The following is an 18218-nucleotide window of genomic DNA, read 5'->3' on the forward strand; positions in this document are numbered from 1 at the left end:
TAGAAGATGCAGAGAGACCCCACATCTCTACGCAACGCCAAAGGATCAAGCCGCTTGGAGAGATTTTGGTCGTCAACGATTCGAACCGCTCTTCGTTGAATACGGTCAAGTGGAAGAAGCTGGTACTGGGGAGCACCCGCCCAAAAGTGGGAACAGTACTCCATGTGGGGCCGAATTTGCGCTTTATATAGTTGCAAGCGGTGGCCCGGAGTGAAGTACCGTCTCGCCCTGCTGAGCACATCGAGCTTTTTGGAGGCTAATTTTGCCTTTCCCTCCAAGTGACCGCGAAACTGAACGTCGTTCGATATGTCAACGCCAAGTATTCCAATGCTGGCTGTGGCTTTAAGGAGAGTGTTTTCGAAAAGAGGAGTATCGACAAAGGGTGTTTTTTTAGCGGAAAACGCGCAAACTTGTGTCTTTTTGGGGTTAAATTGGACTAGGTTTAGTCTGCCCCAGTCAGAGACTCCACGTAGTAGGGTTTCTACTTCAGACACAAGTTTGTTCCGGTACTCATCGACATCCGCCCGAGAAATACTTGTCCGGCCAGTGTAAAGAGTGTCCCCAGTGCTGTCATCCGCATAGCAGTGAATGTTGCTAAGTTGCAACATATCATTGATATGCAGAAGAAACAGGGTCGGGGATAAAACACAGCCTTGTGGAACCCCAGCGTTCACGGGTTTAAGGTCGGAACATGCTCCGTCGATGACGACCTTGATGCTCCGATCGGCCAGAAAGCTGGAGATCCAATCGCATAATTTCTCGGGAAGCCCATAGGCTGGAAGCTTCGAGAGCAGTGCTCTGTGCCACACCCGATCGAAGGCTTTCGCTATGTCCAAACTAACCGCTAGAGCCTCCCCCTTGGACTCAATTGCCTCCGCCCATCTATGCGTAAGGTATACAAGAAGGTCACCAGCCGAACGACCACGACGAAAGCCGTACTGAGAGTCACTTATCAGCTGGTGGCCCTCCAGATACTCCAGGAGCTGGCAATTAATAATGGATTCCATTATTTTGGAGAACAAGGAGGTTATCGCTATTGGGCGATAGTTGGACGGATCGGAGCGATCGCCTTTTTTAGGGATCGGATGTATCGATGCGATCTTCCAGCACTCCGGGACAGTGCCAAGCGAGTACAGGTACCGGAAAAGGCGCGTTAAGACCGGAGCCAACAAGAATCACACCGTGAAATGCTCGGTGGTGATCTCCCTCGGTCATCCAAAGTCGAGTTGGACGCGAAGAGACAGCCTAAAAGGTCGTCCTTCTCCTTCGCAGTGTGGGCCAGCGAGTCATCCTCCCTGTGCAATGGTGGAATGGAGGGCTGACAAAAATTCCCTTGGACAGCTTTGGCTAGAGACCAGAAGGCTCGAGTCCCCGAAGGGAGTTGAGCCAATCTCTCGCCAAATCTGGCAATGTGCTCTGACTTTGCTTTAGTGATTTCCCGTTTGAAGGACCTGGAGGCTGAGTTATATGCTTTTTTGAGTTCGCTGGTATTAGCATCACGAGATTTCGCCGCTTCTGCCCATGTCTTCAAGCATTCTCGGTTTCGACGCGAGGCTGTCTTGCAAGAACGCTTAAACCAGGGCTGAGACTTGCCACCGATAGGCACCGCAGAAAAAGGAATAAAGAGTTCCATTCCCTGCAGAACCACTTCGGCGACAGAGGCAGCGACGGAATCTGGAGCTTCAGACGAAAAGCAAATAGGCCCCCAAGGGTAGGACGCAAAGAAAGACCGCATCCCGTCCCAATCTGCTGACTTGTAGTGCCAAATACGGCGAAAACCCAAAAAGCGCGACCGCGAAGGGCGCGTAGATGGCACAGTACTCCGGACCACACAATGATCCGATGAACCCAATGGCGGGTCAACGGAGACTTGATAGTTCTCCGGATGCGAAGTCAGCAGAAGGTCCAACAAAGAGGGTTTATGACCGTCCACATCTGGTATTCGCGTAATCGCAGGGACCATTTGTGTCAGGTCGTAGGCTAAAGCAAAGTCGTGAAAGGATCTTCCCGCGTGATCGGTGGTTTCAGAGCCGAGCCAATCGGCATGGTGGGCGTTAAAATCGCCAAGTATCACGATTTCGGCGGTAGGAACCCTTTCAAGCAGGGAATCTGTAGCCATTTGGATGTGCTCGATGAGTCGGTCAGTTTCGTCATTTCCGCTATGGGACCTATACAGGCACGCATAGAATCGCGGATGGTCATCGCAGTCTATGCGGAGCCAGAGGTTAGATAGGTCCCTTCCTTCAAGCGTCCCGAGGCGACGAGAACAGATATCCTCTCTGACGTACACGCAAACTCCCGCCCGCGGCACAAATGAATGTTCCAATTTGTACCCCGGGTAGGAGAGGTAAGAAGTAACAGCCGGGGAGGATATCTGAGTCTCAGTGAGGAAGAATAAGGCCGGCTTCGCAGATTCAAGGTGAAAGTGAACCGCGCTTAGGTTTGAGTTGAGCCCCCTAACATTGGTGAAGTCCACTGTGAGCGTGGAAGGGGTTGCCTTCGGCGAATTCTTCCGTTTGCCCCGAGATCGAAACCTAAAACTAGAACTGGATGTATTGTTTAGAGCGCAGTTTTTGCCCACCCCAGAATACGAAGGGCAGCCTGTGCATCCACCACCGGATACTGATTGTTCCGATGATGGACGCCCAGAGGGGGATTCTCCACGTGTGGTACCCCCCTGGGGTAATCTTTCTTTAAACTGCACCGTCATACTCTCGGGAAGGGGGGGGGGATGGGCTCCGGGAGTCTCACTCACCGAACGAAACGCGAGTACAATAAGATAAACCTATTGCATCACTTCACGCCGGTTTTCTGTGAGACAGTGGTACTGCCCCGGTCGTGCCTGCCCATTTGGCTGAAGCCCGAAAGCAACAGCATGGCACTCCCACTAGGAAGGGGGTTGACTGATTGCACTGGTGAAATAACCTCTTTCACAGGTTATTTCACCAGTGGGCGATGGGGTCGTCAGGTCCCTACGTCTGAATAAGTCGGTATGCTTGAGCATACTTAGAAAATGCGTCAATGAAAGTCAAAAATTTATCTTGTTCTATGGTCAAGACGTCTATGTGAACTGTTTCAAATGGTCGAGAAGGCGGCGGTACAATTTTAAACTCTGGGCGTACGGGATTACGGTCGTATTTTGCGGAGTTACAGATTGGGCATATGCTTATGTAATTAACTATATCATGTTTCATTTTAGGCCAGAAATACCTTTGGGATAAGGACATATATGTTTCATTTATTCCGCGGTGGTTGGTTTTACCTTCATGATATTTTCTAATCGTGTCCTGTTGGGTTAAATAATCTCTAATATTTTCAACTTGCCGTTTAATTAACAAGTAATAATTTCATAGATGAGCTTCGAAAAGTGTTTTGGATAATAGGTACTCAACATTTTTCCTAAGGGTTCGACGAGTATAGCAGTACGTATTTTCGGATCTACATATTTTTTAATTATGGCGATAATTTCTTGTTGAAGTTTCAATTTGTACAGAGACGCGCGAAAAATTCTCAAAAGGTCTATTAAGAACGGGTTTAGTTGAGGGTGAGTTATTTGTGATTTTTATTAGGATTTGCTTTCGAAACAAGTTAAGAGGGTCTTCACTTATGGGGATGTCAAGTATTGGACTTTCGCGACTAGTATGTTTTGTACCTTCCTGATTTATATCAGCGCTTTCGTCAGTGCTGTAGGCTCTTAAAGTTGGTGCAGTATCAGTCGATGAAAGGCTAATAAGAGGTCGCTCGTCAGGACATGTCACAGTCGATTCGGAGTCAGATAAATTAACTACTAATGATCCTACCGACTGCGCCAATTATATTTCACCCGCCGGTGCACTCCAAAAAAAACCAATTTAATATTAAACTAATTTATTATAATTACAAATTAATAGAGTGATCTCAAGCGCGATGCTTACAAGAATGAATTCTTAAAACTAAGTACTATATCTAGCGTCGCCGGTGGCGTCCTTCGTCAGCAGAAATCCTATATTGTTAGGTGCAGGGCTGGCACATAACTAACTATTCCCTTTTGTGTTCTTATAGTTACATAGGTTTATTTGTGTGTGTGACTTGTTCTTGGATATAGCCGTATCTCATTGTCTGTTGGATATATCTTTTGTGAATTCAAGGATTGCAATTATGATAACTCTGATGTCTTATCTCTGGAATCGTCCGATTGTGACTCCTTCCATAGTATAGACTCTTCCACGCCTCCCCTACCTGATTCCTTATCCTCTATTTTCCAAAACTTGTCTAAGCACTTTAACGTTATACACATTAACTCTCAAAGTGTTCCAGCTCATCACACAGATCTGCTCGCGTTGGCTTCTAAAGACATCCATGCCATACTTCTTTCTGAAACATGGTTCAATCCTTCCCTCTCCTCTGTTACTTACTCTCTTCCTGGTTACAATTTAATTAGAAATTACCAAATCAGCATGCGAGGAGGTGCTGTAGCAATTTATTTGCGTTCTCACATCCCCTTTTCGATCATTAACTCATCACCACAGCCTCCACCTAGCAATGCAGCCGAGCACCTCCTTATAGAAGTTCTTCTCTCCAATTGTAAGCTTCTCTTGGGAGTCTTCTATTCCCTGTCATCATCGGTGGACTACTTTGCTTCCTTTGAAGACGCAAGTGATCAATTTTCTCCCTTATATAAAAACACAATAATCATGGGTGACTTTAACACATGCCTGCTGAAAAATGATTCTCGCTCCAGACGGCTTATTTCTTTGACTCACAACAAAACTTGCATCTCAATGCTACGCATAAAATCCCCGGTCTTACTCCGTCACTTTTAGATCTTATTTTTGTTTCTTCTCCTCACCTTGTGGCTAAGTATGGGCAACTTCCTGCTGTCGCTTTCTCACACCATGACCTTCTCTATCTCTCATTTAATGCGAAGCCACCCAAGCAGAAACCGACAGTGGTTATGCGTCGCAGCTATGGTGAAATCGATCATGAGAGCCTGCTTAGTGATGCGTTCAATCAAATTTGACTGGAGTGGTCTATACGACTTAGCCTTTCTCGATGACAAGGTGCTCAAGCTGTTCACCTATTCTATCACAAACCTCTATGATAAGCACGCCCCAGTGAGACGTGTTAAACTTAAACATTTCTCTGATTATATAAAAAGTTTGATTCACAAAAAAACAGAGCCAAAGCTAAAATGAGAGCTGCCAAATCTGATGCAGAGCGCGAAAAATATAAAGTAGTTCGTAATCGTTGTAACACTCGCTGTCGTGATGCTCAAAGACAACATATTCACGATTCAATATCCAATGGCGACACCACGGAAATCTGGAAGTTCCTCAAAAACTTGGGGATTGGCAGAGCGGCACAGAATAATATTTCTTCAGCTCATTCATTCATTCATTGATATAGACAATCTTTACTCTCACTTTTCTCTTCTACTACCCATGATAAATCTTCTCTTGAGAAGACACTCAATAATCTAGCATCCCTTCCTCTCCTCTTCTTTTTGTATATGTCATTCACTATTTGCTATTCTTGAATCTGTAAGATTAGCTTTTTAGTTTTAGTTAGTTATTGATATTGTTTTTTTTTTATTTTCTCTAGATTAAGGTTCTATAGATTAATAAAAATCGATTTTGTTTTTTATATAACTTCTGGTTATGCACTTCTTGCACTCATCATTTTTGAAGTGAAACTTCTTTAGAATCGTTGTGATTTCAAACCGGGTGCAACGGAAAAGCGACAGTAAAAAGAGACAGAAACATTAATTCATATGATTTAACGTGGGAGAAAATGAGATAGATAAACTTCTTTAGAATCGTCGTGATTTCAAACCGGATGCAGCGGTAAAGAGAGACAGAAACATCAATTCATAAGATTTAACGTGGGAGAAAATGAGATAGGAGGCATTATACAGCCTCTCTTTTTCATTTGATCGAATTTCAAACTTTCGCTGTTTTAGTTTTTGCCAAATTAAAGATTTATATTAAACTTATAAATTAAAATGTATCATTAAAATATACTGTTTTTAAAGAACACACACATTTAGATAGTGGAAAATGATTAATTTATATTTGATTAATTATAAAAACTTTGTTTTTGAAGGTTTCACTTCTACCATGTGTGAATTGCACATATTATTTTTTTATTTATTGTTTTCTTTTCTTACTAGGGTTGCCTGGAAGAGATCGCTTGTTAGCGATAAGGCCGCCCGTTGCATCCCTTGTAATTTATATGTATTGTGTTATTTGTGTTTCTTTCAAGCCACGAAGTGTGAATAAATAAAAAAAATATTATCACAGCAAACTAGTATTTCTAATTCCCAGTTGGGGCGTTGAAACTGTTATCCGATAATGTCCCCATATTATTTATTTATTTATTTACACTTTGTTGCATTACATAAAAGGAAAATATTAAACATAATTTAATGACAAGCAACTGGCGGCCTTATCGCTTTAGAGCGATTTCTTCCAGACAACCACTGTTAGTAAAGGAAAAAAAAAAAACCACTATGAGTATATTAGATAAGGTAGGCAAGAAGTGCAAAAATAAAAAGGGAAAAAAAAAAACAAAACAAAACATACTTAACAGAAACAAAAAGAAATAAAAATAAACTAAACTGATACAAGTTACATAAAACAAAACAAAAAGTAAACAGTGCACATGAATCAGGACAATCTAAGATGAAGAAGATCGGTCTCACGTCAGTAAGTAGTTAGTGGTATGACATGGACAGGTAATGCTTATAAAGCAGAAATTTAAAGGAAGATAGAGAAGGAGCTAAGCGAATAGTGACGGGAAGTGAATTCCATAGCCGAACTGCTGAAACCTTAAAGGAATCGCCAAGAAAAGAGGAGTTATGAGATGGGATTTCAAGGGTATAGTTTTCGGAAGAGCGTAAACTATAGTTATGTGAACCCAAAAATTTGAAATCATTTTTGAGATAAGAAGGAGTTTTAGGATTGAACAGGATGGAATATACTAGATGGAGAATATGAGCATCACGTCGCTGTCGAATGGGTAACCAACCTAGCCGCTTACGGAACGCAGAGATATGATCATACTTTCTTAGACCGAAAATAAATCGGATACAGAAGTTTTGGAGACGATCCAGTTTGTTTAGCAATTCCTCGCTCATATCGGAGGAGCAAGAATCGGCGTAGTCCAGTAAAGGCAGGAGGAGAGATTGTGCCAGTGAGGTTTTAGTACTAAAGGGAAGGAAATTACTGAGACGTCGGAGGATACTAGAGGCACCATACAATTTGCGGCTAACTTCTTTGACATGCTGCTCCCAGGATAAGTTTTGATCAAATAAGACCCCCAAATTTTTAACTGCACGGCTTATATTTAAAGTTACGCCGTTGATATGTATAGGTGGTACAGTGGCCCAATCAATTCTCGTCGTGAAATAGGGGCTGCCAATGATTATGACTTTACTCTTGTTGGGATTGATTAGAAGACCAAAATTTTTGCTCCAGTCAACTATCTTTGCCAGCTCATAGTTTGTGGAATGTATGGCCTGCGGGAGATCATCGAGACTTGATTGAACGTAGATTTGGAGATCGTCAGCGTATAAATGAAAATTAGTAGAAAGACGGGACGTTAAAGAGTTAATATAAATAGCGAAAAGAAGAGGAGAAAGTACGCCACCTTGCGGTACGCCAGATTTAATGAAACTCCATTGAGATACGCAATCGCTTGTCTTAATGCACTGGCGGCGCCCATTAAGATAGTTAGAGAACCAGTTAACAGCATGTGAAGAAATATTTATAGACCTAAGCAACTCCATTAAAATTTCAAAATTAATAGTATTAAAAGCGTTGCTGAAATCTAGTAGTGTGAGAATTGTGAGTTGTTTGTGGTCCATGCCTTCGCGAATATCATCGGCTACCCTGACCAGAGCAGTAGTCGTGCTATGTCCAGATCGAAACCCGGACTGAAGTGGACTCAGTATGGAATTTTTGTTAAGGAAATCATTTAATTGATCATGTATAAGGCGTTCAAGTACCTTGGATAGAAAAGGCAGAATTGAGATGGGTCGAAAATCAGAAAAAGTACTAGGATTAGCCTTTTTGGGGATAGGGATGATAAGTCCATCCTTCCAGCAAGAAGGAAATTCACCTGTAGAAATGGAAAAATTAAAAATATGTGTGATTACAGGAAGTATAAGAGAGAGAATAGGTATGATCATAGCGCGACCAATCAGGTCAGAACCAACAGCATTGGAATGAATAGACGAAATACCAGATTCAACGTTCTGGCAAGAAAATTCAGCGAATGAGAAAGATGGAAAACTAGGACGAGGGAGAGATGATATATTCTCAAGTGTTAAATCCAGATCGATATTACTTAGAGTAGAGTGAGAGGTAAAATGGGCGTTTAGGCTGTTTACCTCGATATCGGGAGATATGGAAGCACGTGGCGGCTTACCGACACCCAGAGATTTTAAAAAATTCCATGTTTTTGAGGGATCCCCACTTGACACTGAGTCGTGAATGTGTCTTCTCTGCGCATCCCGACAACGCGTGTTGCAACGGTTGCGCAAGGATTTGTAAAATACACGATCCTTGTCCGTTTTGGCTGTTCTCATCTTGGCTTTAGCACGGTTTTTTTGTTTAATCAAAGTTTTGATTTCATCATTGAGCCAAGGAGCAGGTAAATGCTTGAGTTTAACTGGCCTCAAAGGGGCATGAATATCGAAAAGATTAGTAATGGAGGAATTTAGTAGATCAACTTTACCATTGAGGGTGGGACACTCGTAAATCGTGCTAAAGTCGATTTTAGCTGCATCAGTAAGCAGACGCTCGGAGTCGATCGCAGCAAAATTACGCCTAAGAACTACGGTGGGTTTTAGTTTGGGAGGTTTAAGATTGAGGGACAAATAAAGGAGATCGTGATGAGAAAAGGCAACAGCAGGAAGTTGGCCATGACTAGTGACTAGGTCAGGAGAAGAGGTAAATATAAGGTCCAATAGGGAAGGAGTGGAGCCAGGGACTTTGTGCGTGGCGCTAAGTGGCAGGTTATGAAGATTATAAGAGTCAGTGATGGAGAGCAACTTTTTCGATCGACAGTCGTCTTTTATTAAGCAGGTATTGAAATCACCCATAACCCCTCTCTATAAAATGTTTTTATAGAGAGGCGCAAACCTTTCAAGAGTATCATCAAAGCCTGAAAAATAGTCGACTAAGAGAGAAGGAGAGTAGAACACTCCAAGGAGAATTTTTGTTTTACTGAGCATAACCTCGATCAGAAGATGCTCGCATGCATTAGGTGGTGGTGGTTGTGGAGACATATTGACAATAGTGTAAGGGATGTGCGATCGTAGGTAAATAGCGACGCCACCTCCACGCATACCAACTCGGTCATTTCTTATTAGGTTAAAACCGGGGATAGAATAGCTGATGGAGGAGAGGGCTGGAGACAGCCAAGACTCTGATATGAGGATAGCATGAATTTCGTTGGATACAAAGGTTGTCAACAAGTCCAAATGGTGAGCAGGAACGCTTTGTGCATTGATATGAACGGCATTAAAGTGTCTGGATTGGTCTTTGAATAAAGCCGTGAGGATACAATGCAAGGGAGGGGGAGATGTTTCAGCGCTATGGAAAGAATCGTAATCTGACGAAGAGACCGATGCAAATTCAGTAGCTTCACTATCGTGATTCATGTGTTAACAATGATATTTATCTATAGGTGTACTAAGTTTATAAATTTTTAACTTATATAAACCGCTAATATTAGTAGTGTAAAAGATAATATAGACACACACTTTAAAAAAAATAAAATAATAATAATAATAACAAACTTAACTTAACTTAAAAGGGTTAAATAAACTAATTTTAACTATATCTAAAAAAACAATTTAACAAGCGAATTTAGATATCGTTTATAGTGGAAAGTTATTGTAAAAGCTTATGACATCTCCTAACATGTACTTTCACAGATCACAAAAATAATTTTATGATCTGTGGAAACACACATAATCGGTCATTAAACTGACAATCACAACCTTTGACAGTGTCACGTCACGTTTCATGTTAATACTTATAGTCTGTCAATGGGCTAAGGATTACAATAAGCAAACAAAGTTGAAGGTTACAATGTACCAATGATCAGTTTAAAAATTAATACAAAATGAAAACTAAAAGAAAGAACTGTTTAACACATAAAACTCACTACATGTACCACGAACACATCCCAATGTGACAGTGTCAAAGAATCAAACAATCATCGCCTAAACAAAAAAACAAACTTGAACATAGAAGTACAAGAAAATCACATACAAATATAACCCATACAAGTTATTAAAACTAAATGTTGTTGGTGATTGCTTAATGTGACACAAATTTAAAGATATGCAAAGTGTGCAGCTAGCATATATACACATAATTGAACATAGAAGTACAAGAAAATCACATACAAATATAACCCATACAAGTTATTAAAACTAAATGTTGTTGGTGATTGCTTAATGTGACACAAATTTAAAGATATGCTAAGTGTGCAGCTAGCATATATACACATAATTGAACATAGAAGTACAAGAAAATCACATACAAATATAACCCATACAAGTTATTAAAACTAAATGTTGTTGGTGATTGCTTAATGTGACACAAATTTAAAGATATGCTAAGTGTGCAGCTAGCAACAGAAACATAATTTGAAGTTGAGCTAACCCACTTTAAATCAGTTCTTTGTAATCTTCCTGTTTCTAGATTTTAAGTTGGGGGATGCTGCCTTAGTATCGGTAGTAGAGGGTGGGGTGCTTGCAGGAGCCGCATCAACATCTTTAATTGAATTGACACGGCGTCGCTCACCATTAGCATCAATAACAAAAATGTGGCCATTCCTGGTCCAACACTTGCTTACTCCGAACCGCCTTCTTGCTGCCATAAACAAATTATGCCTGGTTTTGGTCAGAAACTCAGATAAGGTGATACCGGTCCCCTTTAATTCAGTTTTAGCCAACCAAATCTTGTCCTTGTCACAATGTTCCCGTAGCTTAATTAGTACTGGGCGAGGCTTGCCATCACGTCTTATGCCCATTCTGTGACATCTACTAAAACTAGCTTCACTTATGTTTGGGCATTTGAGCAGCACGGATAACATGTTAGCTATTGTACCTGGGTTCTCATCCTTTGTTTCATTGATGCCATGTAACAACAAGCACTTACGTCTGCTGCGCATTTCCTGCTCCTCTTGCACCTTGAAAAGAATTTCCATTTGTCCCTGAAGATTCTTAAGGCAGAATAGAACGGAACTTTTGAAAGCTTCAAACTCCCTAGTGAGCGGTGTTTGCTCCAGGGATGGAGACCTTTCCTGTGCTGCTAGAAGCCGCTGCTGGAACTCATCCATCTTGGTGGATACCATTACTGACACATCAGTCAATGACTTTTTTAGCTCTTCCATAATAATAATGTATGTTGATTGAGAAATAAAAGATGAGGGTAGTTTTCAACAAATAAAATTCAACAATGGGATAATTATTAGTATCTGAAGGATATAATTGAGGAAAAATTAGCGATTCATAAGTAAAACAACACTAGTACATCACTAACAGTGAAAGTAAAATAATTTGAGTTAAGAAACTATTTTTAGTTTACACAAAACACAGAGATACACCAAAGCGTGTTTACACTACCTACACTCGTCGCGTACCTACACTCGCGCGTATATTTATATTTTGTGGGATCGGTACATAAATAATGTTAATAATAAAAATAATTAGCCGAGCTGATTACGATACTTTGTACGCAGTCATGGTAATAATAAAAATCGATTTTTTACGTCAAATAAAAAGTTGCTTTTTCCTAGGTGATATCATGATTCTTGTAAATCATGAGTTAGCCATTTTTTAGCGAAGTTAAGGGTTGTTTTATGTGAAAATATTCTAATCTAGGACAATCTATATATATGTGGTAAGTGTATAAGTTAATATTTATAAATACAGCATTTTTTTACGATAAATTCATATCCATAAGCATTAGGATCAGTCAAATAGAACTTTGTTATTGTTACAGAAGGCCCGTTTTCTTGCACTTTAAACCTCTATTTCAATAAATAAATTATGCAAGCAATTAAAAAATACTTAATACAATATCTATAGATGGCGAAGAAAAAACGACCATGAAACGACCAACTGGTTTCTCGTCGTTGGTCACTGTCTCTCTTTTTCAATACCCAAGAAATGATGTGGAATTTACGAAATCTATAACATTTCCTATATGGGCTGCTGAGATAAACGAAGAGTCTAGTTAATAGATAATCTAAGTTAATGAAAGATAATCTTTATCTCAGAACTAATTTATCGATACACTTGTTGGTGCATAGCGCCTACACATATTGATTAGCAACTGCGCAGCAGATGTCATATCTACAAGCGGAACAAGGCGTCTATTATTGAAGTGAAACTTCTTTAGAATCGTTGTGATTTCAAACCGGATGCAACGAAAAAGCGACAGTAAAAAGAGACAGAAACATTAATTCATATGATTTAACGTGGGAGAAAATGAGATAGATAAACTTCTTTCGAATCGTCGTGATTTCAAACCGGATGCAGCGGTAAAGAGAGACAGAAACATCAATTCATCATATGATTTAACGTGGGAGAAAATGAGATAGGAGGCATTATACAGCCTCTATTTACTGCCGCTTTTTTTTTGATCGAATTTCAAACTTTCGTTGTTTTAGTTTTTGTCAAATTAAAGATTTATATTAAACTTATAAATTAAAATGTATAATTAAAATATACTGTTTTTAAAGAACACACACATTTAGATAGTGGAAAATGATTAATTTATATTTGTTTTTGAAGGTTTCACTTCTACGATGTGTGAATTGCACAAATGTTTTTTATTTTTTATAATTAATTTGTCATTCCGATAACACCTCTGTACCAGTAACCATCATTTTTCATTTGCAATCTTTCAAATGCAATGCTTTTTTCTTACGATAAGTTTCCTGCCTATACAACACTCTTGATCATGTCTTGTCTCCAGCGGATTCATCCTGTTTTATAAATAGGTATACTAAAATTATAAATATAATAATTACACAGTTCCAAATGTTCAAAAACTTCTGGTTGTATTTTTCTGCCTTTGAAGAAGAATATCACATTTTTATCAATGACAAGAACGCTGGATATAGAAAAACACAATAGTGCAGATATTTTCAAATAAGTAATTTCATTTATTTAAAGAATTTCAAGTATCCTTCAATTTAAAATAAATGATATAATGAATTGGCGGTTCTTATATCTTTATAAATATTGATTAAGGTTTTGGATAAAAACATTATTCTGTTTTACACTTAGTATGAAATACCATCATTATGTGTCATGATTATATGATTATATGTGTCTATGATTATGTATGATCATTTAAGTACTTATTAAGCTTTCTATTTTTTTTTGTTCATAACAATTACTTTTTCTAAACTGATTAGAAGATAGATTTCTTTCTTTTTTTTGGCGTTCATAAGTGTACATTATGTTACCTATATGAATAAATGATTTTTGATTTGATTGATTGATTGAGATATTAAAATAAATAAATATATTTGTCTACGAAATGAAGTGGTATGAAATAGATTAGCTCTATGTGAGGCTGGGTTTGATTAGTTTTCATTATACTTAAGTTTGCGTTTGTATTACTGAAAGTTATTTTGTTGTGTGTTAAAAGTTGATTATTAACATTAAATTAAGTTGTGTCGGTTATTATGCTGTTCTTTTATTATAACCTATACAGTAACACAGCATATAGGTATATTTTTAATTTCTGCTTAGCCATGTAATTTAAGGTTATTACGTTTCTATTAGGCAGTCATTAAATAAATAGTAGATTAAATCAATCATTTTATTAATAGAATGTTATTAGATACAATTTTTTTTTTTATAAAGTACACACAATTATCTTAAACAGAGAGAGTAATACAACTTTTCATATAAAAACAATTGTTGTCTAAACAGCACTCAAAATTGATTTGTAGACTCAGTTTAATACCTATATCTTCTTTTCAATCATCCCTCCTCGTTCTTGATGACTAACGCTGATGGCTGTAATACAATTGTTATTTGACTTACGCGATAGGTGGGACTGAGCGCTATCCGCGTTAGTCGAACTCGCGTAAGTCGGGGTACAATTTTCCATATAAAGTCATACAAAGTATGTTTAATTGGGACTGGAGACTAATAGAGAATAATAGATAATATGACAAACTATATTAATAGAGTGTATAAACGCAATCCGAAGTTATTTTGATGTAGAAGGTTTCATCATATGTAACAAAGTCGCTTTCTTCTCCCGTATATCTCCTCGTAGCTTCCTATTAATTTTTTTATTCCATGTCTTGTAACAAAAATGCGCTCTTTATTGGAGTCTATGCTTTCCAAAATTGTTAACCCTTTTTCAATCGAACTGAGGGCTTCTGTCAAGTTTCCAAGTGTCACTTGATCTTCTAATTGAACTGGATCCAAAGAATCATGATTATCAATTTCTTCCCCTTGTTCACGCATTGATATGAGCTCATCAATTGTGAGCTCCTCATTGTGTGAATCCACCAGCTCTGGATCATCACTATCCTACACAGTTTACATCACTACACATCTGTGCCTGTTGCAAGCTGAACGAATAATAATGCGATTGCGGGCGGCGGGAATCAGCAACAAACGCCGCCGCTTGACTTTGACTGCGCGGCGTTCAAAAAAAAAACGAATAGACGAGAAAATTAAATCGCGTAACTCCGAATCCGCGTAAGTCGGGGTATTACTGTAGTGAGATGTGGTATGTGACACAATAATTTTGCATAGCAATTTAATTACTTACATTATTGTTTTATGCAAGTTATTATCAAGTTATTTTTTTAGCCAAATATTATTAACAGTTATATGGTAACAAAGACACTTATTTTGACATAATATTTGTTTAGTAGACATAATAGTCATTACTTCGGAAAAATCGGGTTAGAAAAGAAAATTAACCGAGAAAGCCAGATTATTAAAGCATATTACGTGGGGGGCGGCTAGAAAAGCCCAAGGTCAAATTGTCGACCAAAATAACCTTGTGCAGTTTACGCCATCTTGAAAAAAGGGTTAAATTCAGTTTTGTCATAAAAGTTGAGATATCTACAATTAAGATCCTTTACATTTTTCACGTATCGATCATCGTTATCAAGATATCGATAAAAAGACCCACAAGTTTGGGGAGAAAAATTGTTTTTCTCTATTTCCTTTTTTCTCGTCAAAGATATCGAAACATGTCCGAAACAAAACTTCTAGAACGTGTTTAAAGCTACAAATTCATTTTTTATTTTTCTGAGAAATTACGGCCTCTAGCGTGCCGCAAAGTCAGTAAGACGGTGCCCGGTTTCGATTTAACCGCTCGCACGGTTGTATCCACACGTAAAAATGGATGAATGGTTGTTCAGGGAATTATTGCTATACAAAATAAATTAATAAACCAGCCAAATTATGTATCAAACACGTCAAATTTATTAATTTATGAGCCGTTAAAGAGATTGTATATTATCATCGTTATGCCATGTATATTATTTGTAGGAAACATTTTTTTAGGTCAATAAAAATAATTATCTATCTATAAGGGTTCGGGGATGTACTTATTATCGAAAGCGTTATAAACAATAAAATAATGCTAGTTGGGTCATAAATTAATATTTATTAATGTAGAGAATATATTTTAAATTACCTACAATTCTTGCTAGTTATTATCTAAATATCAAAAATAATTATTAATATTGTAACTATCAATAAATTATGGCAGTTCAAAAAAATGGATGGATGGTTTTGGGTCGATTTCAAATGTGATTAAGAAAGTGTGTTTGCCAAATAACTTCTAAAATAAGTGACGTCATAAGATTCAAGAGATATTCATTCCATTTTATCACTAATCCTGTGCCTGTGACTCACTTAAATTTTGAGAGAATCTAAGAAAAAGACTATTTATTTCATTCGTGTCGTGAGTTTTTTCCCGGTTTTCTTATGAATACAAGGATTTAAAAATTTACTACCGTGTAAAACAGTACTTTTTTGTTTTTCAGCTATATACTTTAATACGCGTATCATCGCACAGGACAATGTAGAAATATAATTTCACAATGATTAAATAGGCGATCACTTTTTTTCAATCATTAGTGTAAATAATATGTAGATAACATTAAAACAAAATCCTTTAGTGTTACCTCCTCCCCCATCCTAGTATGAAGCGGAGGCTCCAGTCGCACTGAAATGATCAAGGAGAGAGCACGAGGGCGTACGTTATTTTGGTCAGATATCAACATTTCTTTTAATTTCAGTTAAAATTTGTCAACTATTGTTGATGAACGATATTTCATTGTGTCATTTCCAACACACACGTCATATTGTGTCTCTTTTATCGTCTCTTTTTCGTTATACCTACTTTCAAATCACAAGGATGCTAATAATGCTAAAGACTAACTATTTTGACAACTACATTATTTATACAACAACTAATAAAACGTGTCTGATTATAAAGGGTATTTCAACAAGAACTTTGTTTTCTAAAACAAAATAAAACAAAGAATTTAGAGGAAAATGAATAAAATTTTTATTGTATTACAAAGAGAAAAGTTTGGCAATTATGAATGAAAAATGATATCTGGCAAATGTCCACCACGACCACGCTGACAGATGTTGATTCTTTCATCAAAATTTTTAATCACTTTTTGGCAAAATGGAGGGTTTATTTCGTTAATAACATCACGGATTTTGAGTTTTAAGGCTGCAATCGATTCGATTGGCTCCGTATAGACTCTGTCTTTAACATAGCCCCACAAAAAATAATCCAGTGGTGTTATAGTCCCCGGCACGTTAGTTGGCAAGGTTTTGGCGTAGTGGGGGCAAGTTCGCGCATCGTACACTTAGTGGAACAAAAACTGTTCACTTTTATTGATTGTCATTATTGTTATTGCCATCATTTATTTTTAATCTTGTATATAAACAAAGCAGAGGAATTCGTGACATTTATTAGGTGTTATAAATAAAACTTAATATGCATTTTTTAAGTAAGTAAAAAAATATTATTATTAAAAATTATTTTAATAATATATAATTAGTATTTTAATTAAATTTTTCTGCCATGTCTGCGTAAAACGGTATTTGGTCCTGGCATTGTAATAAACGTTACAAAAACTAAATTTAAAACAACTACAATTAACAAAACCAAAACAAAATCAAAACTTAATTTAAAACTGAACTCGTACCAAAAAGTCAACAAAACAAATGGTACAACTTTCGTGCCGGCAAGTGTAATCGAAATGTAAACGCGGTGCGGGAGGCAAGGGTCGACTAACGCACCAATAGCGCGCTGTGATCGGCGCTACGTCATACCCCGCGTCCCGCTTGACCACCAAAGAGACCTAAAAAACGACTTCTGCGCATCTAATGACTCTTGCCAAGTTACGTGCCGAAAATTATAAATCACACGATCTGGCTGGCCACTTAACAGCTGAATTTCGCGAAATTATGCGCTCGGGAAATTTGGTTTGCAATAAATTGATCGTTTCATTGGCTGTGTGACATGTGGCACCGTCCTGTTGAAACCACATTTCAGTGATATCCATGTCATCAATAATAGGCCAAAATTTAGTGGTTAACATCTCGCGATAATTTTATATATCTCATCTCGTGATAAGTTTTCTTATGAATACAAGGATTTAAAAATTTACTACCGGGTAAAACAGTACTTTTTTGTTTTTCAGCTATATACTTTAATACGCGTATCATCGCACAGGACAATGTAGAAATATAATTTCACAATGATTAAATAGGCGATCACTTTTTTTCAATCATTAGTGTAAATAATATGTAGATAACATTAAAACAAAATCCTTTAGTGTTACCTCCTCCCCCATCCTAGTATGAAGCGGAGGCTCCAGTCGCACTGAAATGATCAAGGAGAGAGCACGAGGGCGTACGTTATTTTGGTCAGATATCAACATTTCTTTTAATTTCAGTTTAAATTTGTCAACTATTGTTGATGAACGATATTTCATTGTGTCATTTACAACACACACGTCATATTGTGTCTCTTTTATCGTCTCTTTTTCGTTATACCTACTTTCAAATCACAAGGATGCTAATAATGCTAAAGACTAACTATTTTGACAACTACATTATTTATACAACAACTAATAAAACGTGTCTGATTATATAAGCGTTTAACAAAAACACTCATAGGCAAAAGAAACCTTAAGGAATGTTTTAT

General features: G+C 37.8%; 1 protein-coding gene across 1 annotated transcript; it reads right to left on the reverse strand.

Annotated features, from left to right (window-relative positions):
• Positions 1-9104: 9104 nt before the first annotated feature.
• On the reverse strand, positions 9105-11559 carry LOC111002229. The gene has a single exon (XM_022272369.2). The coding sequence runs from the start codon at positions 11386-11388 to the stop codon at positions 10666-10668; it is 723 nt and encodes a 240-aa protein (XP_022128061.2). The 5' UTR covers positions 11389-11559; the 3' UTR covers positions 9105-10665.
• Positions 11560-18218: the final 6659 nt, after the last annotated feature.

The sequence above is a fragment of the Pieris rapae genome, chromosome W (genome assembly GCF_905147795.1).
Source record: "Pieris rapae chromosome W, ilPieRapa1.1, whole genome shotgun sequence".
Lineage (NCBI taxonomy): Eukaryota > Metazoa > Arthropoda > Insecta > Lepidoptera > Pieridae > Pieris > Pieris rapae.